General features: G+C 43.5%; 1 protein-coding gene across 11 annotated transcripts in view; it reads left to right on the top strand.

Moving 5' to 3' along the window:
• SIDT1 (SID1 transmembrane family member 1) overlaps window positions 1-15,618 on the top strand; it is a 79,131-nt gene extending 63,513 nt beyond the window's left edge. Inside the window, exons 20-27 of one of the 11 annotated variants that reach the window (XR_009563698.1) lie at window positions 986-1,000; window positions 1,947-2,023; window positions 4,747-4,793; window positions 9,144-9,249; window positions 9,334-9,444; window positions 10,633-10,746; window positions 13,853-14,568; window positions 14,655-15,618. Coding sequence is in view for 6 of the 11 variants with exons in the window: in XM_060298066.1 (XP_060154049.1) it covers window positions 986-1,000; window positions 1,947-2,023; window positions 4,747-4,793; window positions 9,144-9,249; window positions 9,334-9,444; window positions 10,633-10,746; window positions 13,853-13,915 (533 nt within the window). In the remaining 5 variants the exon portion in view is untranslated. The other 10 variants (XR_009563699.1, XR_009563697.1, XR_009563700.1 and 7 more) reach the window with 10 other exon arrangements.
• The last annotated feature ends 221 nt before the right edge of the window (window positions 15,619-15,839 follow it).

A 15,839-nucleotide genomic window follows, 5' to 3' on the forward strand; every position in this document is an offset into this window, starting at 1 on the left:
AGCTTTTACTACCCACAAGCCCAAAAGGGCATAGAGGAAGTGGTTACCAAAACATGGAAGGAGGGCATCACGGAGAGAAAGTCACCTTCCTCCATGAGCGTGGAGCAGTGACCTTTGGCTAACAGACAGGCAACCTCACAGGGAAGGCACCAGGCAGATAGTACTCTGGGCTCACTCTCCTTCCTCTGTCCCTCCAGTCTCCTGCTGGCGTTTCTCGTTGTCCAAATCCAAGGGGAGCGAGGGAACCCATTGAGTGGTCCCTGCAGTCAGCCTCCCCGGGCGTGGTGAGGACAGAGAGACATGGCAGGTGAGTCTGGAGGGGCAAAGGGAAGATAACCTTCACAAAACTTAACCCAACATTTAAAATTTCTGTACCTAGGGAGTCTCCCCCAAGTGGTTACGGATTTACCAAAGTCAAAAGGAAAACATTGTGACAATTGCATCTACATTTAGTCCAAAGGCAGGAAGTCGGGTTAGTGGACAGTTGTTCAGGCAACACCAACCTCTCTGCCCATTCCATAAGCTGCCTTTGCTTTCTCAAATCACAGATTCCTTTCTCTGGGGCCCTTAGGCCGCACAGGAAAATTAAAGTGGACACGAGGAAAGGCAGTAGCAATGAGGCAGAGCATTTCATAAGCAGGACAGAAAACTGCAGAGCTACTTGTCCAGATCACCGTCGTGCCTCTTGTTTCCTGAAAAGGACCACAGGCAGAGGATGGATTATAAGTTGCAAGTGGTGCACAAAAGTACACAGGGAGAGAGGAAAGTCTGATTCACGCTTCGAAGAATAGTGAACTTCTGAACGTTTGAGACAGGCAGAAGGAGTCTGTGTTCTTTACGAGAAGACATTACTTTTGTAATCAGAAAACAAAATTAAAGTCATCTGTTTCGAGAGAAAAATAAAATGACCAGTAGTTTACCTGTTTGGCTACCTTCTTACAAATCTTTTTTTCTCTCCTCAATTCTCTGCTTCTCACTGATTCAGATGTGTCTGACACAGGTAACGTTCAGCCACCCTCCCCAGGGTTTTCTACATTGTTTCCTTAACAAAGCAACCTGCCTGACTGACCTGCCAACTCTGCTTTCTGAACACCTTGCAGATTGGGCAGGATTTGGTAGGCAGGGGGTTTGGAGAGAGGCTCAGAGGCAGGGATGCACCCCAACCCAGCCCGCAACGCGCCTCTTCTGGGCTAGTGCATGGACACGCCCACGCCACCCCCCCCCCCAGTGTATCTAGTCTAGTGAACGCTGCTTAAATTGACCCCAGGGGTAGCCTTGAAGAGGAACGGCAGCACAGCAGAGCTGGGGTCCACCCTTACTGAAATGCTCACTTCAGGAAGACCCCAGCTTTGCCCGTGACATCTCTGTGTGGATGGCTCACAGAATGACAGCCCCACCTGGGGCCCTGACCCTGCTCATATAAAAATCATCATATGTACAGGCTTTCTGAACATGCTTAGTAGACCCCACTGTCCCCTGGTTCAATGCTTACTGACTTATAACCACACTGAGAAACACAGATTCGAATTTTTACAAGCTAAGATTTCCCATGGTCTAGAGAGAGCAGATGTGTTAAGGTGACTTTTGAGAGTCCCCATACATCTCTGCTGTAAAGAAAACACTAAACCATCAACAGAGGGAAACTTAGCTGAAGGAGACCACAGGAGGGTTGGCCAGCCCCCCAAATGGTTTGCGAGTGCTTGTTCCTTGTGTCCATCTTGCCTGCCTTTCTGCGGGATGCTGCATGGATAGAGCACACCTGCCACGAAAGCCCAGGCAGTTGTGGGTGGCGTCTTTTAAAGCAAACATTTATTGCTGACCTATTAGGGACAAAGCATGGCTTTTATGAGGTGACATCATCCTGGCCGCAAAAGCTTGGGCCAAAGGGGAGTGTTTTGGATTATCTCTGACCAAGCCTTCTCACCATGCAATTGTGTCATCAGCAGATTTGGGAATTTTCCGACGGGCCGCTATGGTGTTCTACACAGACTGCATCCGGCAGTGCAGCCGGCCTCTCTATATGGTGAGTGTGTGTTCCCGTGTGCCTTGGCCTTCTCCCAGACAACAGGAGGACAGCAGGAGGGGCAGGCTCGGGGTAGTCACACAAGGCTCCCCAAACCAAGAGGGCCAGATGGCCTAGCGTGGCTGAAGTCCAGTTAGTGAGGGAAGAGGCATTTGCTTCCCCTTCTCACTCTTAAAAGACACGCTGGGATGGTTCCTTTTTTGTACATGAAAAATTGCTAGTATATAAAGAACATATGTATGTATATACACACACAAAACTATTAAAGTGATGATTGCTGGAGGAGGGAGGATCCAGATAGGGTGTCCCTATAAATAATCATCCAAAGAGGTATGATTATTTCACTTGTGAAAGTCAAGAGAGGGCACTATTACTAATGACACCTGGACTGTCCCAGGCAAACTAGGGACATATGATCACTCCAATCACTTTCATTAGGAACTTTCCACATTATACATTTGTTTGCTTTTTATACATTGTTTGACTTTTACAGTGAGCACGAATGCTTTTTCAAAATCGTAGCTATTGCTTGATGGCAGAAATACAATTTTAAAAATTCTACCGTATGGTTTTCAATGTATTACACATTTCTACACTGAGCGGAGGGATCAGTGTAGTTTCTACACTGAGCTGGGATCAGCCCTGCTCCCAGCTGCCTTGGCTTGCTGGCCAGTGACCTTGGGAAGGCTACATACCTCGTCTGAGCCACTGCCCCAACCTTTACCCCGTGCTGTGATCAGAACTAGTGATGCCGTTTGGGCCTGGCACACAGGCACTCACTAAATTCCTGCTGATAGTTTATAATCAGAAGGATTTTTACATAAAGGAACCTGGGAAAGTTTTAAGCCCGGTAGAGCTTGGGCAGGAGCTATAGGCACTAAAAATTGAATTGAAGCTGGAGGGTTTTATTCAGGGGAGAACTTAAAAGCCCATTAGGACCTGTGAGTATTAGGAGAGATAAGAATGCCTCAGCTGTGAACCATAAGGGGAAATTAGTGTTTCTGGTGTTTTTTACATTAATTGATGCAGGCTGTCTTTTTTTTTTAAACAGACTATTTTTAGAGCATTTTAAGAGTTTTTAGTTTTTTTAGGTTCACCGAAAAATTGAGAAGAAAATACAGAGATTTCCCGTATGCCCCTCCGCCACACAGACACAGCTTCCCCATATCAACACCCTCACCAGAGAGGTGCATTTGCTAGTCAGTGAACCTACGTTAACACATCATAATCACTCAAAGTCTATACTTTACATTACAATTCACTCCTGGTGTTGTACATTCTATGGTTTTCTTGACGAGTTTGTGATGACATATATTCATCATTATAGTATCAAAGAAGGTCGAGTAGTTTTCCTGCCCTAAAAATCCTCTGTGCTCCACCTATTCTTTCCACCTGCCCCTCCTCCCCAACCCCCGGCAGCCACTGGTCTTTTTTAGTGTCTCCTTAGTCTTACCTTTTCCAGAACGTCATATCGTTGGAATAATATAGTATGTGGCCTTTCCAGATTGGCTGAAATAATATGCACTTATGTTTCCTCCATGTTTTTTCATGGCTTGCTAGCTCATTTCTTTTTTTTTTTTTTTTTTTTTGCGGTACGCGGGCCTCTCACTGCTGTGGCCTCTCCCGTTGCGGAGCACAGGCTCCGGACGCGCAGGCTCAGCGGCCATGGCTCACGGGCCCAGCCGCTCCGCGGCATGTGGGATCCTCCCGGACCGGGGCATGAACCCGTGTCACCTGCATCGGCAGGCGGACTCTCAACCACTGCGCCACCAGGGAAGCCCTCATTTCTTTTTAGTCCTGACTAATATTCCACTGTCTGGATGTGCTACAGTTTATTTATCCGTTCACCTGTTGAAGGACATCTTGGTTGCTTCCAAGTTTGGGCAATTATGAATCAAGCTGCTATAAAATTTTGTGGGCAGGTTTTTGTATAGGCACGTTTTCAGCTCCTTTGGGTAAACACCAAGGAGCACAACTGCTGGATCATACGGTAAAAGTATGTTTAGTTTTCTAGGAAACTGCCAACCAAACTGTCTTCCGAAATGGTCGGACCATTCTGCGTTCCCACCAGCCATGAATGAGAGTTCCACATCCTCACGAGCAACTGGTGTTGTTAGTGTTTTGGATTTTGGCTTTTCTAGTAGGTGAATTCGTTTTTTTAAAAGGAAGATATTTCCCTGCGCCACCAGGGAAGCCCCAATAACTTTAATCTTAATAAGGCCATGTGTTTAGAAACCAGGAGCCTGGGAGCTGCAGGACCTCCTTGGAGCCAGAATAATGAAACTAATTCCAGGTGCATCCCAAGAGCTGCCTTAGGGCCCACCAGTTAACACAACCCAGGGAAAGAGTCCTTGGTTACAGAACAGTGGTGGCAGAATTCTTTTAACTACTGAGTAATCAGCACATACCACCAGCCTTCCCGCCAAGAGGTGGGCCCAGGCGCCCAGCTCCTTTAAAAACTGGGGGGAAAACAGCAAGACTTCTGCTTTATTCACCAGGCTTTCTTTTACAGGGACGAGGTCACGTCTGTTTGCAGTCAGAGGCTTTGCCATTTAGTCCTCGTAGAGGACTTTCCAGTCATAGGCAAAGCTCTCTTACAACTATAGAAAAATTGTTTCCACCAAGGCAATTGTTTTCCCATAATTGATGCTTCCCCTATGGTAAGTTTTTTAAAAAGCAGTATGTGCGGCCCCTCATTTGATGTTTTCTTTCCTCCTTTCCAGGACAGAATGGTATTGCTCATCGTGGGGAATCTGGTTAACTGGTCCTTGTAAGTAGTCTTAGGAAAACAAGTTTTTCTCTTTATCAATTTCTCTGTAACACCGTGGTTTAGCTTTCCTTGGCTGTCATTTTTATAAAGAAGTCTTAAATTACATTAAGGAGAGCATAGGACTGTGCTTGTTCTAGTGACTTGAAAGAAAGCTACTTTTCATCCTGCAAAGAATGCACTAGGAAGCTCTTGTGTACCAATAGTTGCCTCCCTTAAAGCAATGAGTTCAACACACTGATGCCTTGAGCTCATTTGTTCAACAAGACAAACATCAAATTTGCTATATCTAGGTGGATAAATTAGATTGGATATATATGCATATACACACATACACACATATATATAAAGAGAGACTAATTATGCCAGCAGCAGCAAAAATGCAACAGTTTTAAACTCTTTTTAGAACTTTCCATAAAGGCTACCCAGTAGGCATTTGTCTTACTAGGTGTGTGTGTGTGTGTGTGTGTGTGTGTGTGTGTGTGTGTCTTTCTCATTTCTTTCTTTCCCTCCAGGTCTCAATCTTCTTACTCTGCCTATACCATTTTTCTTCCTTTTCTTTTCCCTCATTATCACCTTGGTCTTGTTTCCTCAAATGACCTCTAAGTAGAACACTGCAACAGAAGTACAATTATGCTAGCTGTATTTTATGTATCTATTTTTCGCAACTTATTCTTAACTTAAAAATGTGAATGAGTGAGATGTTTTATTGATCCCTCAAAAAATAAGTATGTTGAGCTGCTTTTATTAGTGGTTCTTAGCTGATGTGCTCCCCTGGGTCAGTGACCTTTGATAGAAAGGTGACACCCTACTCCTCCTCCCTTTAAGATACCAGATGCAGGGCTTCCCTGGTGGCGCAGTGGCTGAGACTCCGCCTGCCGATGCAGGGGACACGGGTTCGTGCCCCGGTCCGGGAAGATCCCACACGCCGCAGAGCGGCTGGGCCCATGAGCCATGGCCGCTGAGCCTGCGCGTCCGGAGCCTGTGCTCCGCAACGGGAGAGGCCACAGCAGTGAGAGGCCCGCGTATCGGAAAAAAAAAAAAAAAGATACCAGATGCAAAGAAATAAGCACACCATCAGGGAAAGCCAGAATCAAGTCATGAGAATTTGAATCTTATTTCGGGGCCACATGCTTCTGGAAGAAACTTCCCACAATATTGTTGCCCCAGGGTTTACCTTGGGGAAGGTCCATACCTGTGAAGGACTGTCCTTTACTCAGGGACACGTCAGGATGGGTGATTCTTGGCCGTGGTCACCTGCGATGCTCTCTCGGCCACCCTTTTAGGGAAGACCCCACAGTCCTGGCGACTCTGTAAGACAGGATGGAGGGTGTTGATAGGAGATACGATACTGAACAACTGATGATAGTGTCTGCAGGGTCAGAATCACCTAGCTTGTCCCTGCCTCTAGTAGAACTAAAATCAAACCCAAGTCTGCAATCAGATTTAACAATCAATGGAAAGATATCCCATGCTCTTGGATTGGAAGAATTAATGTTGTTAAAATGGCCATACTACCCAAATCAATCTACAGATTTAACGTGATCCCTATCAAATTACCCATGACATTTTTCACAGAACTAGAATAATCCTAAAATTCATATGGAACCATAAAATACCCAGAAGTGCCAAAGCAATCCTGAGGAAAAAGAACAAAGCAGGAGGCATAACCCTCCCAGACTTCAGACAATACTACAAAGTTACAGCAATCAAAACAGTGGGGTACTGGCACAAAAACAGACATATGAATCAATGGAACAGAATAGACAGCCCAGAAATAAACCCACACACCTACGGTCAATCAATCTTTGACAAAGGAGGCAAAATTACATAATGGGTAAAAGACAGTCTCTCAGTAAGTGGTGTTGGGAAAGCTGGATAGCCACATGTAAATCAATGAAGTTAGAACACATCCTCACACCATACACAAACATAAACTCAAAATGGCTTAAAGACTTAAACATAAGATATGACACCATAAAACTCCTAGAAAAGATTATAGGCAAAACATTCTCTGGTATAAATCATACCAAAGTTTCTTAGGTCAGTCTCCCAAGGCAATAGAAATAAAAACAAAAATAAACAAATGGGACCTAATCAAACTTACAAGCTTTTGCACAGCAAAAGAAACCATAAACAAAAAGACAACCTATGGAATGGGAGAAAATATTTGCAAACAATGCGACCCAAAAGGGCTTAATTTCCAAAGTATATAAACAGCTCATACAACTCAATAACAAAAAGAGAACCCAATCAAAAAATGGGCAGAAGACCTAAATAGACTTTTCTCCAAAGAAGACATACTGATGGCCAATAGGCACATGAAAAGGTGCTCAGCATCACTAGTTATTAGAGAAATGCAAATCAAAACTACCTCACAATGGTCAGAATGGCCATAATTAAAAAGTCTACAAATAAGTAATGCTAGAGAGGGTATGGAGAAAAGTGAACCCTCCTACACTGTTGGTGGGAATGTAAGTTGGTTCAGCCACTATGGAAAACTGTATGGAGGTTCCTCAGAAAACTAAAAATAGAATTACCATATGATCCAGCAATCCCACTCCTGGGCATATATCCAGAGAAAACTATAATTCAAAAAGATACATGCACCCCAATGTTCATAGAAGCACTACTCACAATAGCCAAGACATGGAAACAATCTAAATGTTTATTGACAGATGAATAAATAAAGAAGTTGTGGTACATATATACAATGGAATACTACTCAGCCATAAAAACTGAAATAATGCCACTTGCAGCAATATGGATGCAACTAGAGATTATCATACTAAGTAAGTCAGAAAGAGGAAGACAAATATCATATGATATCACTTACATGTGGAATCTAAAATATGGCACAAATGGACCTATTCACGAAACAGAAACAGATTCACAGACATAGAGAACTGACTTGTAGTTGCCAAGTGTAGGGGGGCGGGGAAGGGATGGAGTGGGAGTTTGGGGTTAGTAGATGCAAACTATTACATACAGAATGGATAAACAACAAGGTCTTACTGTATAGCACAGGGAACTATACCCTGGGACAAATCATAATGGACAAGAATATTAAAAAGAATGCATAGATGTGTATAACTGAGTCACTTTGCTGTACAGAAGAAATTAACATAACATTGTAAATCAACTATACTTCAATAAAAAATAAATTTAAAAAAAATGAACAAAAACACTCCATTAATAACAGCTTTCCACTTGAAATACTTAGGAATAAACTTTGAGAGATGTGTGGAATCTTTCTGCAGAAAATTTAATTACCTTATCAGGAGAGATAGAAGAAAACTTAGCTAAGTGAAGAAAGATGGCATGCCCTGGGTGAGAAGATTAACTATTGTAAAGATAACAATTCTCAAGTTAATGTGTAAATTTAGAATTAGAAATGGAATGAAGTTAATAGGATTTTATTCTGAAATTATTTACCTAGTTAGACAAAGTCTCTGCAAAAGGTTAACCGGAGAAAGGAGGGGCAGAGGTGTATAGTGACAGCCCAGCATGATTCAATAGAACTTTCTGGAATGATGTGTTTATTAGCCACTTGTGGTTATTGAGCACTTGAAATGTGGTGTGACTGAGGAAATGAATTTTCAATTTTTTTTTAATTTTTATTAATTTTTATTTAAATAGCCACATGTGGTTACCACATTGGATAGTGCAAGCTAGCCTAACCTTTGTTAGATAATCTAACATATTATAAAACAACAATAACACGATGAGCCACTGCTCCAAAACTAGAAATTATAAATTAGTGAATCAGGATGAAGAGGCCAGAAAGCCAACTATATACATATGTGCATGGTGTGTCTGTATTAAACACAAGCTTTCAAAACCAGGAGATAAGAAAGGGCTGTATAATAAAGACTTTTGTTAGAACGGAACAGAAATTTGGAGCAAACTTAAGGCCAAACCCCAACCAAAATAAACTTCAGTATTAATTTAGACAGCTAGCAAAAATTTGGTAATGTGTGTCAAGCCAAGTATTGAGATAATTCTATGTCTAGTAATCTATTCCAACCATCTTAAATGCAAAAAGGAAAAAAAAGCACAATATGTCTGAAGGTATTTATTGTTGCAGTTTTTAATAATAGTGCACAACGGAAGGACAAAGAGAAAACTCTTCATTTCAGCTAGAGAGGTAGGATGATTGCTTATGGTACATCCACTGATAGGAACCTCACAATCGTTAAAAATGAATGTTCTGAGGAAGACGTAATGAATTGAAAGTTACTTACAACATTTTTAAATTCCCCTCCCACCAGAAACGGGGGTGTGGGAGTGAAAAAGTCAATAATGTTACAAATCCACCTTCATAGCTACAAAATAATTCCTCTGTGTGCTCAGTGCCGTCTTTGGACTGATCTATCGACCCAGGGACTTTGCCTCCTACATGCTGGGCATCTTCATCTGTAACCTGCTGCTCTACCTGACCTTTTACGTCATCATGAAGGTAAGAGTGGCGGCTGGGAGCCGGGCACCGTGGGCCCTCCTCGGGTGACGCGTGTGGCTTGGCAGCAGCGCTTCTCACCCACAGCTTCGCAGCTCCGAGAAGATCCTCCTGATCCCGCTCTTCTGCATCGTTGCCACCGCTGCGGTGTGGGCTGCTGCCTTGTATTTTTTCTTCCAGAATCTCAGCAGCTGGGAGGTAAGAGGGCAGTTTTCTTTTCCAGGATGACATTCTCTCTCCATCTTGCCTTTCTGACCTTCCTACCTCCCTCTCTTCATGTGCTGGTTGCTGTTTATCTTTTTTATGTTCTCTGACATGGATGCTTTCTCAAAAGGGGATGGTTTTCAATATCCACACGTGACTGCTCAATAAATGGCATGTCATCATTATCAGGGTGGCGCCTCTTAAAAACGAAGCTCTACCAACACTGCAAACGTGATCTTCATTATGTGTCATTCCCAGTGGATGTTTAATACGTACAGGAACCTTGCTTAGTGTATCTTCTCCACCTTATCATAGTCACCATCCATAAACAAATACACAGGTGTTTATAAATCCATTTCACAGTTAGGAAAGCTGAGGCCTAGGAAACTGGTGATGTGTCTGAGGCACAGAACAGGGAAGAAGTCTTAGCTCTCCATCACCATAATCACCACAGGCAACTTTAGAACCTTTTTATCACCCCAGGAAAAAACCTGCATCCGTTAGCAGTCAATCACCATTTCTCCCTAACCCCTTAGCCTTAGGCAACCACTAATCTATCTTTTGTTTCTACAGATCTACCTATTCTGGACATTTCATATAAATGGAATCACATAACATGTGGTCTTTGGCTTCTCTTCATAATGGTTCACCCATGTGTAGATGTTATCAGTACTTCATGTTTTTATTGCTGAATATTCCATTGTACGGATATACCTCATTTTATCTACCCGTTCAGCAGTCTATCGACATTTAAGTTGTTTCCGCTTCTTGGCTTTTATGAATGCTGCTGCTGTGAACAACTGTGGTCAAGTTTTGTGTGGACGTATGTTTTCTTGGAAGCTAACTTTTTTTTTTTTTTTTTTTTTTTTTGCGGTACGCGGGCCTCTCACTGCTGTGGCCTCTCCCGTTGCGGAGCACAGGCTCCGGACACTCAGGCTCAGTGGCCATGGCTCACGGGCCCAGCCGCTCCGCGGCATGTGGGATCTTCCCGGACCGGAGCACGAACCCGTGTCCCCTGCATCGGCAGGCGGACTCTCAACCACTGCGCCACCAGGGAAGCCCGGAAGCTAACTTTCTGACCCAGGCATCTAGTAGTGACTTTTTAGGTTTCTGGATACTCAGCCCTCTAAGGAGTTGAACTGTGGGAATGCCCCCACTACATCCTGCCTCACCTTCTTCCAGGGAACGCCAGCCGAATCCCGAGAGAAGAATCGAGAGTGTATCCTGCTGGATTTCTTTGATGACCATGACATCTGGCACTTCCTCTCTGCTACTGCCCTGTTTTTCTCATTCTTGGTGAGTTTATAAAAACTTTTTTCATTTCTTCTCGCTTTACATCCTGTACCCCTTTTTTTCTCTTCCCCTCTTTCTTACATCCCCTTTTGTATTTTTAATTTCCCTTTCCAAGTCTTCATTATAATTCAATGTACAGAATATCTTATTTCTTTTTTTACACTGTATCCTTCGGTTAGATCTTTATTTTCATTCTCCTTTTACTCTTCAATACTTTAAGACACAGAGGGATAAAATAATTTTCCTTCAGTTGTGCAATGTTTGGACTGAACTGTTGATTAGAACTCACATGCCCAAATCCCCCGGGAACCACTTTGGGCATTGGCTACAATCTCAGCCACACTAGGTTATTCCTTCTTGTGCTATACTCACGTTCCTCCCCCTCTTCCAGTCTCACTGCATGTCTTACAAACATTTCACAAGTTCTTGGAGTGGCTCAGGATAGCAGCCAGGCCTCTTTTTGCCTTCTAACCAGTCTCTTCCAAATCTCTCCTGTAGTCCCTCCATTTTTTGTCCAAACACCTTTCCAGAAGCCACGCATATTATAACAACCCAGGATGAGAACTCCCAGCCTACTTCCATCTTAATTTTGACTTTTCCAAAATAAAAGCCCATGATGCCTGTACAAAAGGTCATTTAAAAAATAACACTGGGTTGGCCAAAAAGTGCCTTCAGTTTTTAAGTAAAAATAAAGGACATTTTTCATTTTCACCAAGAACTTTATTGAACAATGTATTTGCCCTTTTGTTCCACTACCTTCTGCCACTTTACAGGCAACTTCATAATTCCATCTTCCCAAAACTTTTTATCTTTTTGAGCAAAGAACTGTTCCAGGTGCCTTTTACAGTCTTCCAGGGAATTGAATTTTTTTCCATTAAGAGAATTTTGTAAAGACCAAAATAAATGGAAATCCGAAGGTGCAATGTCTGCTGAATACAGCAGATGAATCAGAACTTCCCAGCCAAGCTGTAGCAGTTTTTGCCTGGTCATCAAAGAAACATGTGGTCTTGCGTTATCCCGATGGAAGATTATGCGTTTTCTGTTGACTAATTCTGGATGCTTTTCGTCGAGTGCCGCTTTCAGTTGGTCTGATTGGGAGCAGAACTTGTTGGAATTAATCATTTGGTTTTCTGGAATTAGCTCATAATAGAGGACTCCCTCCCAATCCCACCATATACACAGCATCACCTTCTTTGGATGAAGACCGACCTTTGGTGTGGTCGGTGGTGGTTCATTTCGCTTGCCCCACAGTCTCTTCCATTCCACTTTATTGTACAGTAGCAACTTTTCGTTGCCTGTCACAATTTGTTTTAAAAATGGAACTTTTTATGTTTGTTTTTATTTTTGGCCGTGTTGGGTCTTCGTTGCTGTGCACAGGCTTTCTCTAGTTGCGGCAAGTGGGGGCTACTCTTTGTTGCAGTGCACGAGCTTCTCATTGCAGTGGCTTCTCTTGTTGCGGAGCACGGGCTCTAGGCGCACGGGCTTCAGTAGTTGTGGCGCGCAGGCTTAGTTGCTCTGCGGCATGTGGGATCTTCCCAGTCCAGGGATCGAACCTGTGTCCCCTGCATTAGCAGGCAGATTCTTAACCACTGCACCACCAGGGAAGCCCAAAACCAGAACGTTTTCATTACGTTTAAGTAGAGAATCACATGAGGAAATACAGTCAAGAAGGGTTTTTTTGCTTAACTTAATGTGGAACCCAAACATCAAAGTGATTCACATAACCAAGCTGGTGCAAATGATTTTCAACGCTTGATTTAGATATTTTGAGTATGTCGGCTATCTCCCGTGTGGTATAACGTTGATCGTTCTTGATTAATGTCTCGATTTGTTCGCTATCAACTTCAATTGGTCTACCCGACTGTGGAGCATCGTCCAGCGAGAAATCTCCAGCACAAAACTTCACAAACCACTTTTGACATGTTCGATCAGTCACACACCTTCTCCATACACTGCACAAATCTTCTTCTTGCGTTTCAGTTGTTTTTACCTTTCTTGAAATAATAAAGCATAATATGCCGAAAATGTTGTTTTTCTTCCATCTTCAACATTAAAATGGCTACACAAAAATTCACCAATTTTGATAGGTCTCTTTTTAAATGTACGTTGATAGGACAGCTGTCACACACAATCTAACAAAATTGTTCCAAATGAAGTTAAAAACAACTAAGTGCTGCTAGGGCCATCTTACGGAAAAAAACGAACGAAACTTTTGGCCAGCCCAATATTAGGCCTCCTGGTTTCACGCTGCCCACTTACTTTAGTCTTGTCCATGTAACCTCAAGAGTGGAGCAGGGCTACCCCCTCGTGGCCAGTTTGGGAAGTTTAACCAGTCTGTATAAACATCATTCCTGAAGGCTTTTATCTTTGATAGTCACCTTCTCTAGAGAGACAGAGACAACAAAAGTGGAGCTAAGGGTTCCATGTGGAGAGAGTGATGGTAGAGGGAACTAAAAATGGAGGATTAGGGTACAATTCTTATATGGCAATATTCTATGCAACAAGATTTCATTCCATTTAGGTCCCGACCCAAATGTCCCCTCCTAAGTGGTAATGATGTCCCTGGCCACCCAACGAAAAACAAAATTTTATACATATACAACTGAATCACTTTGCTGTACACCTGAAACTAACACAACATTGTTAATCAACTATACTCATATAAAATAAAAATACAAAATTTAGAAAAATAAAATTTTAACCAAAAAATTTTTTTTACCTCGCCCCATCCCATACTTCCTATATCCCCACCACAGTTTAATTATTATCCTTAGTACATATTACTAGCTAACATACTTGACTTTGCTCATGCGTTTGCTTCATGTCTGAAGCTCTCTCTCAAATGTAAGCCCCACCAGGGTAGGGATTTTTGTCTCTTTTGTTCTAAGCCATATCTCTAGCACCTGGAATAGCACTTAATAGACCCTTGATAAATATTTGAATTAATAAGTGAACTATGTAATTATGACAAGTGCCTGTTAAGAGCACGGCGTTGCAGAAAGCTGCAGAAGACATGAAAACAAATAAGGGCACTTGTGAGTCTTTGGGAGAAAATAGGGACTTATTGCAACTGTGGGTTCCTCTCATTTCTCTGCCTCTCTCATTTCAGGTTTTGTTAACCCTGGATGATGACCTGGATGTGGTTCGGAGAGACCAGATCCCTGTCTTTTAAGCCTCCAGCATGGAGAGCGGGGAGAGAGAGCAACCAATCTTGGTGCTGTTTCATGAAAAATACAGGGACTGCAGCAAAGTAACCACTGCCAAATGCTCCACTCACCCTCTGTTGGGTTGGCTCTGTACACATTCCCGCAGGGAGGAGAGGAGATACAGGGGGACCCAAGCCTGCAAGAAGGGAAGCAGAAGGGAGGCAGCAACTGTGGACAGAGTCAAGCCCTTCAGAGTCGAAAAACACCCACCATCCCCTTCTGTCACTACTCTGAGTTAGACATGGACAAAACCTGCATCGAAGTTGACCTTGGGACCACTCCCACCCTCACTTGATATTCGCCAGCCATGGGGGGACCATGCTGCTCTCCGCCCTCCAGCTGCCTCCCCGCCCAGAAACTCCAGGGTGGCCCCCGTGCATCTCTGTAACATCTGCTGCTCTAGACATCCCAAAACACCAGCCCACTTCTCCGAAGTCCTGGAATGATGTGATTCCTTAGAGTCTGGTAGAGGGGTGGCCCCAAGGCCCTACCCAACTGGGATAGATGTTTTGTAGCACCAGCTCGTCACCTCCACCAAAGGAATGTTGTACGCTTCCCCCAGGTTCCTGACCGCATTAGGAGGACTCTTACATCAGGCTGGGTCACCCGCTCCTGGCAGGTAACTGTCCCTGAGACCAAGGTGTGGGTGCTTCCCTGTTCCTTGGTGTCCTCATCTCACCGCTGTGTGTTGACCCCCTGACTCAGGCTCTACCTTCTTGGGAAGGCCACTTCTCCACAGACCAGCTCCAAGGTGGAAGGGGAAATGGGAAAACTCTTCCAGCAGCAGGAGGCACCAGAGGAATGACCGACAGCACTAGGAGACTGGTGACATCAGCATCAAGCACTCAGGCCTCACGTTAAGGACTTGGGCTCCTGGAGCAGATTCAGCGAAGGCAATTAGGCCTCCAAGTCAAATAGCTCCATTCTGTGCCTGCATCACCCTTGGGGAAGAAATAAGTGTTCTAAGCAGGGGCACTGCTCTCGGGCACCTGTACAACCGGCCAAGCCCCTCCTCTGCTGCTTTATGCAGATCAGGGGCTTTAGACTTTCTCCTGAGTTTCTCTGGAGGCCAGTCTCAGGGTGAACACATCTCACCCCTCCTCTCCAGTTGCAAAGAGCTCAGCCAGTTTGGGGGCGGGGCGGTTGTCTCTCTGACACACCTGATTCACATTCACTCCCCAGGATGGTGTTGAAACACTCAGTGTCCCACTTCACTCTCTCACTGTCCAGCAGCTCTGCCCCCAGGAAGTCCCATTTTGACCAAACTCCTGTATTACCTGCGCTATGACGTCATCAGAAAATTTACATGCAAACGTGCATACACAGATATATTTGCCCGTGAAATTGAAGTCACCTTCTCACCTCTGCTTTCTTGATCCTTCCTTAGAAGGATCCTTCATTCTTTTTAAAATATATATATATAATTTTCTCTAAAATAATGTTCCAAAACACATTTTGGAAGTTTGAATGGCAAACTTGCCCTGATTTTAAGAACACAAAGATGCTTTCAATGAAACATTATGATTTTTTTTCTAAAATGCCCCCAAATTCATAATTGGTGTTGTTATTCTTTATTCCTTAAAAATTGTTGGCTTCCATAGGCCATATGAAGGCCACCTATTAAATGGTTGTATCAATCTAACATTTAAAATAAATTTCGAACCTGTTTAACTTGGCTGATTTGACCTAATTCTTTTATTTTTAATGCACTAAAAGTTTTCAAATCCTAGAAAAAGCGGGGGTGTGGGGTGGTGCAGAATGCAAAAGACAAAGTCTGTTCAAGCAGCCCCGTGGCCTGAAGTGAATAAATTGTAGGACACCTTACCTGTTTGGTAGCTTGTCTGGGAAATATGTCCATGGAAATGGGGATGGGGCCCCAGAGAAATGGAT

This window comes from Globicephala melas, chromosome 4 (genome assembly GCF_963455315.2).
Source record: "Globicephala melas chromosome 4, mGloMel1.2, whole genome shotgun sequence".
NCBI lineage: Eukaryota > Metazoa > Chordata > Mammalia > Artiodactyla > Delphinidae > Globicephala > Globicephala melas.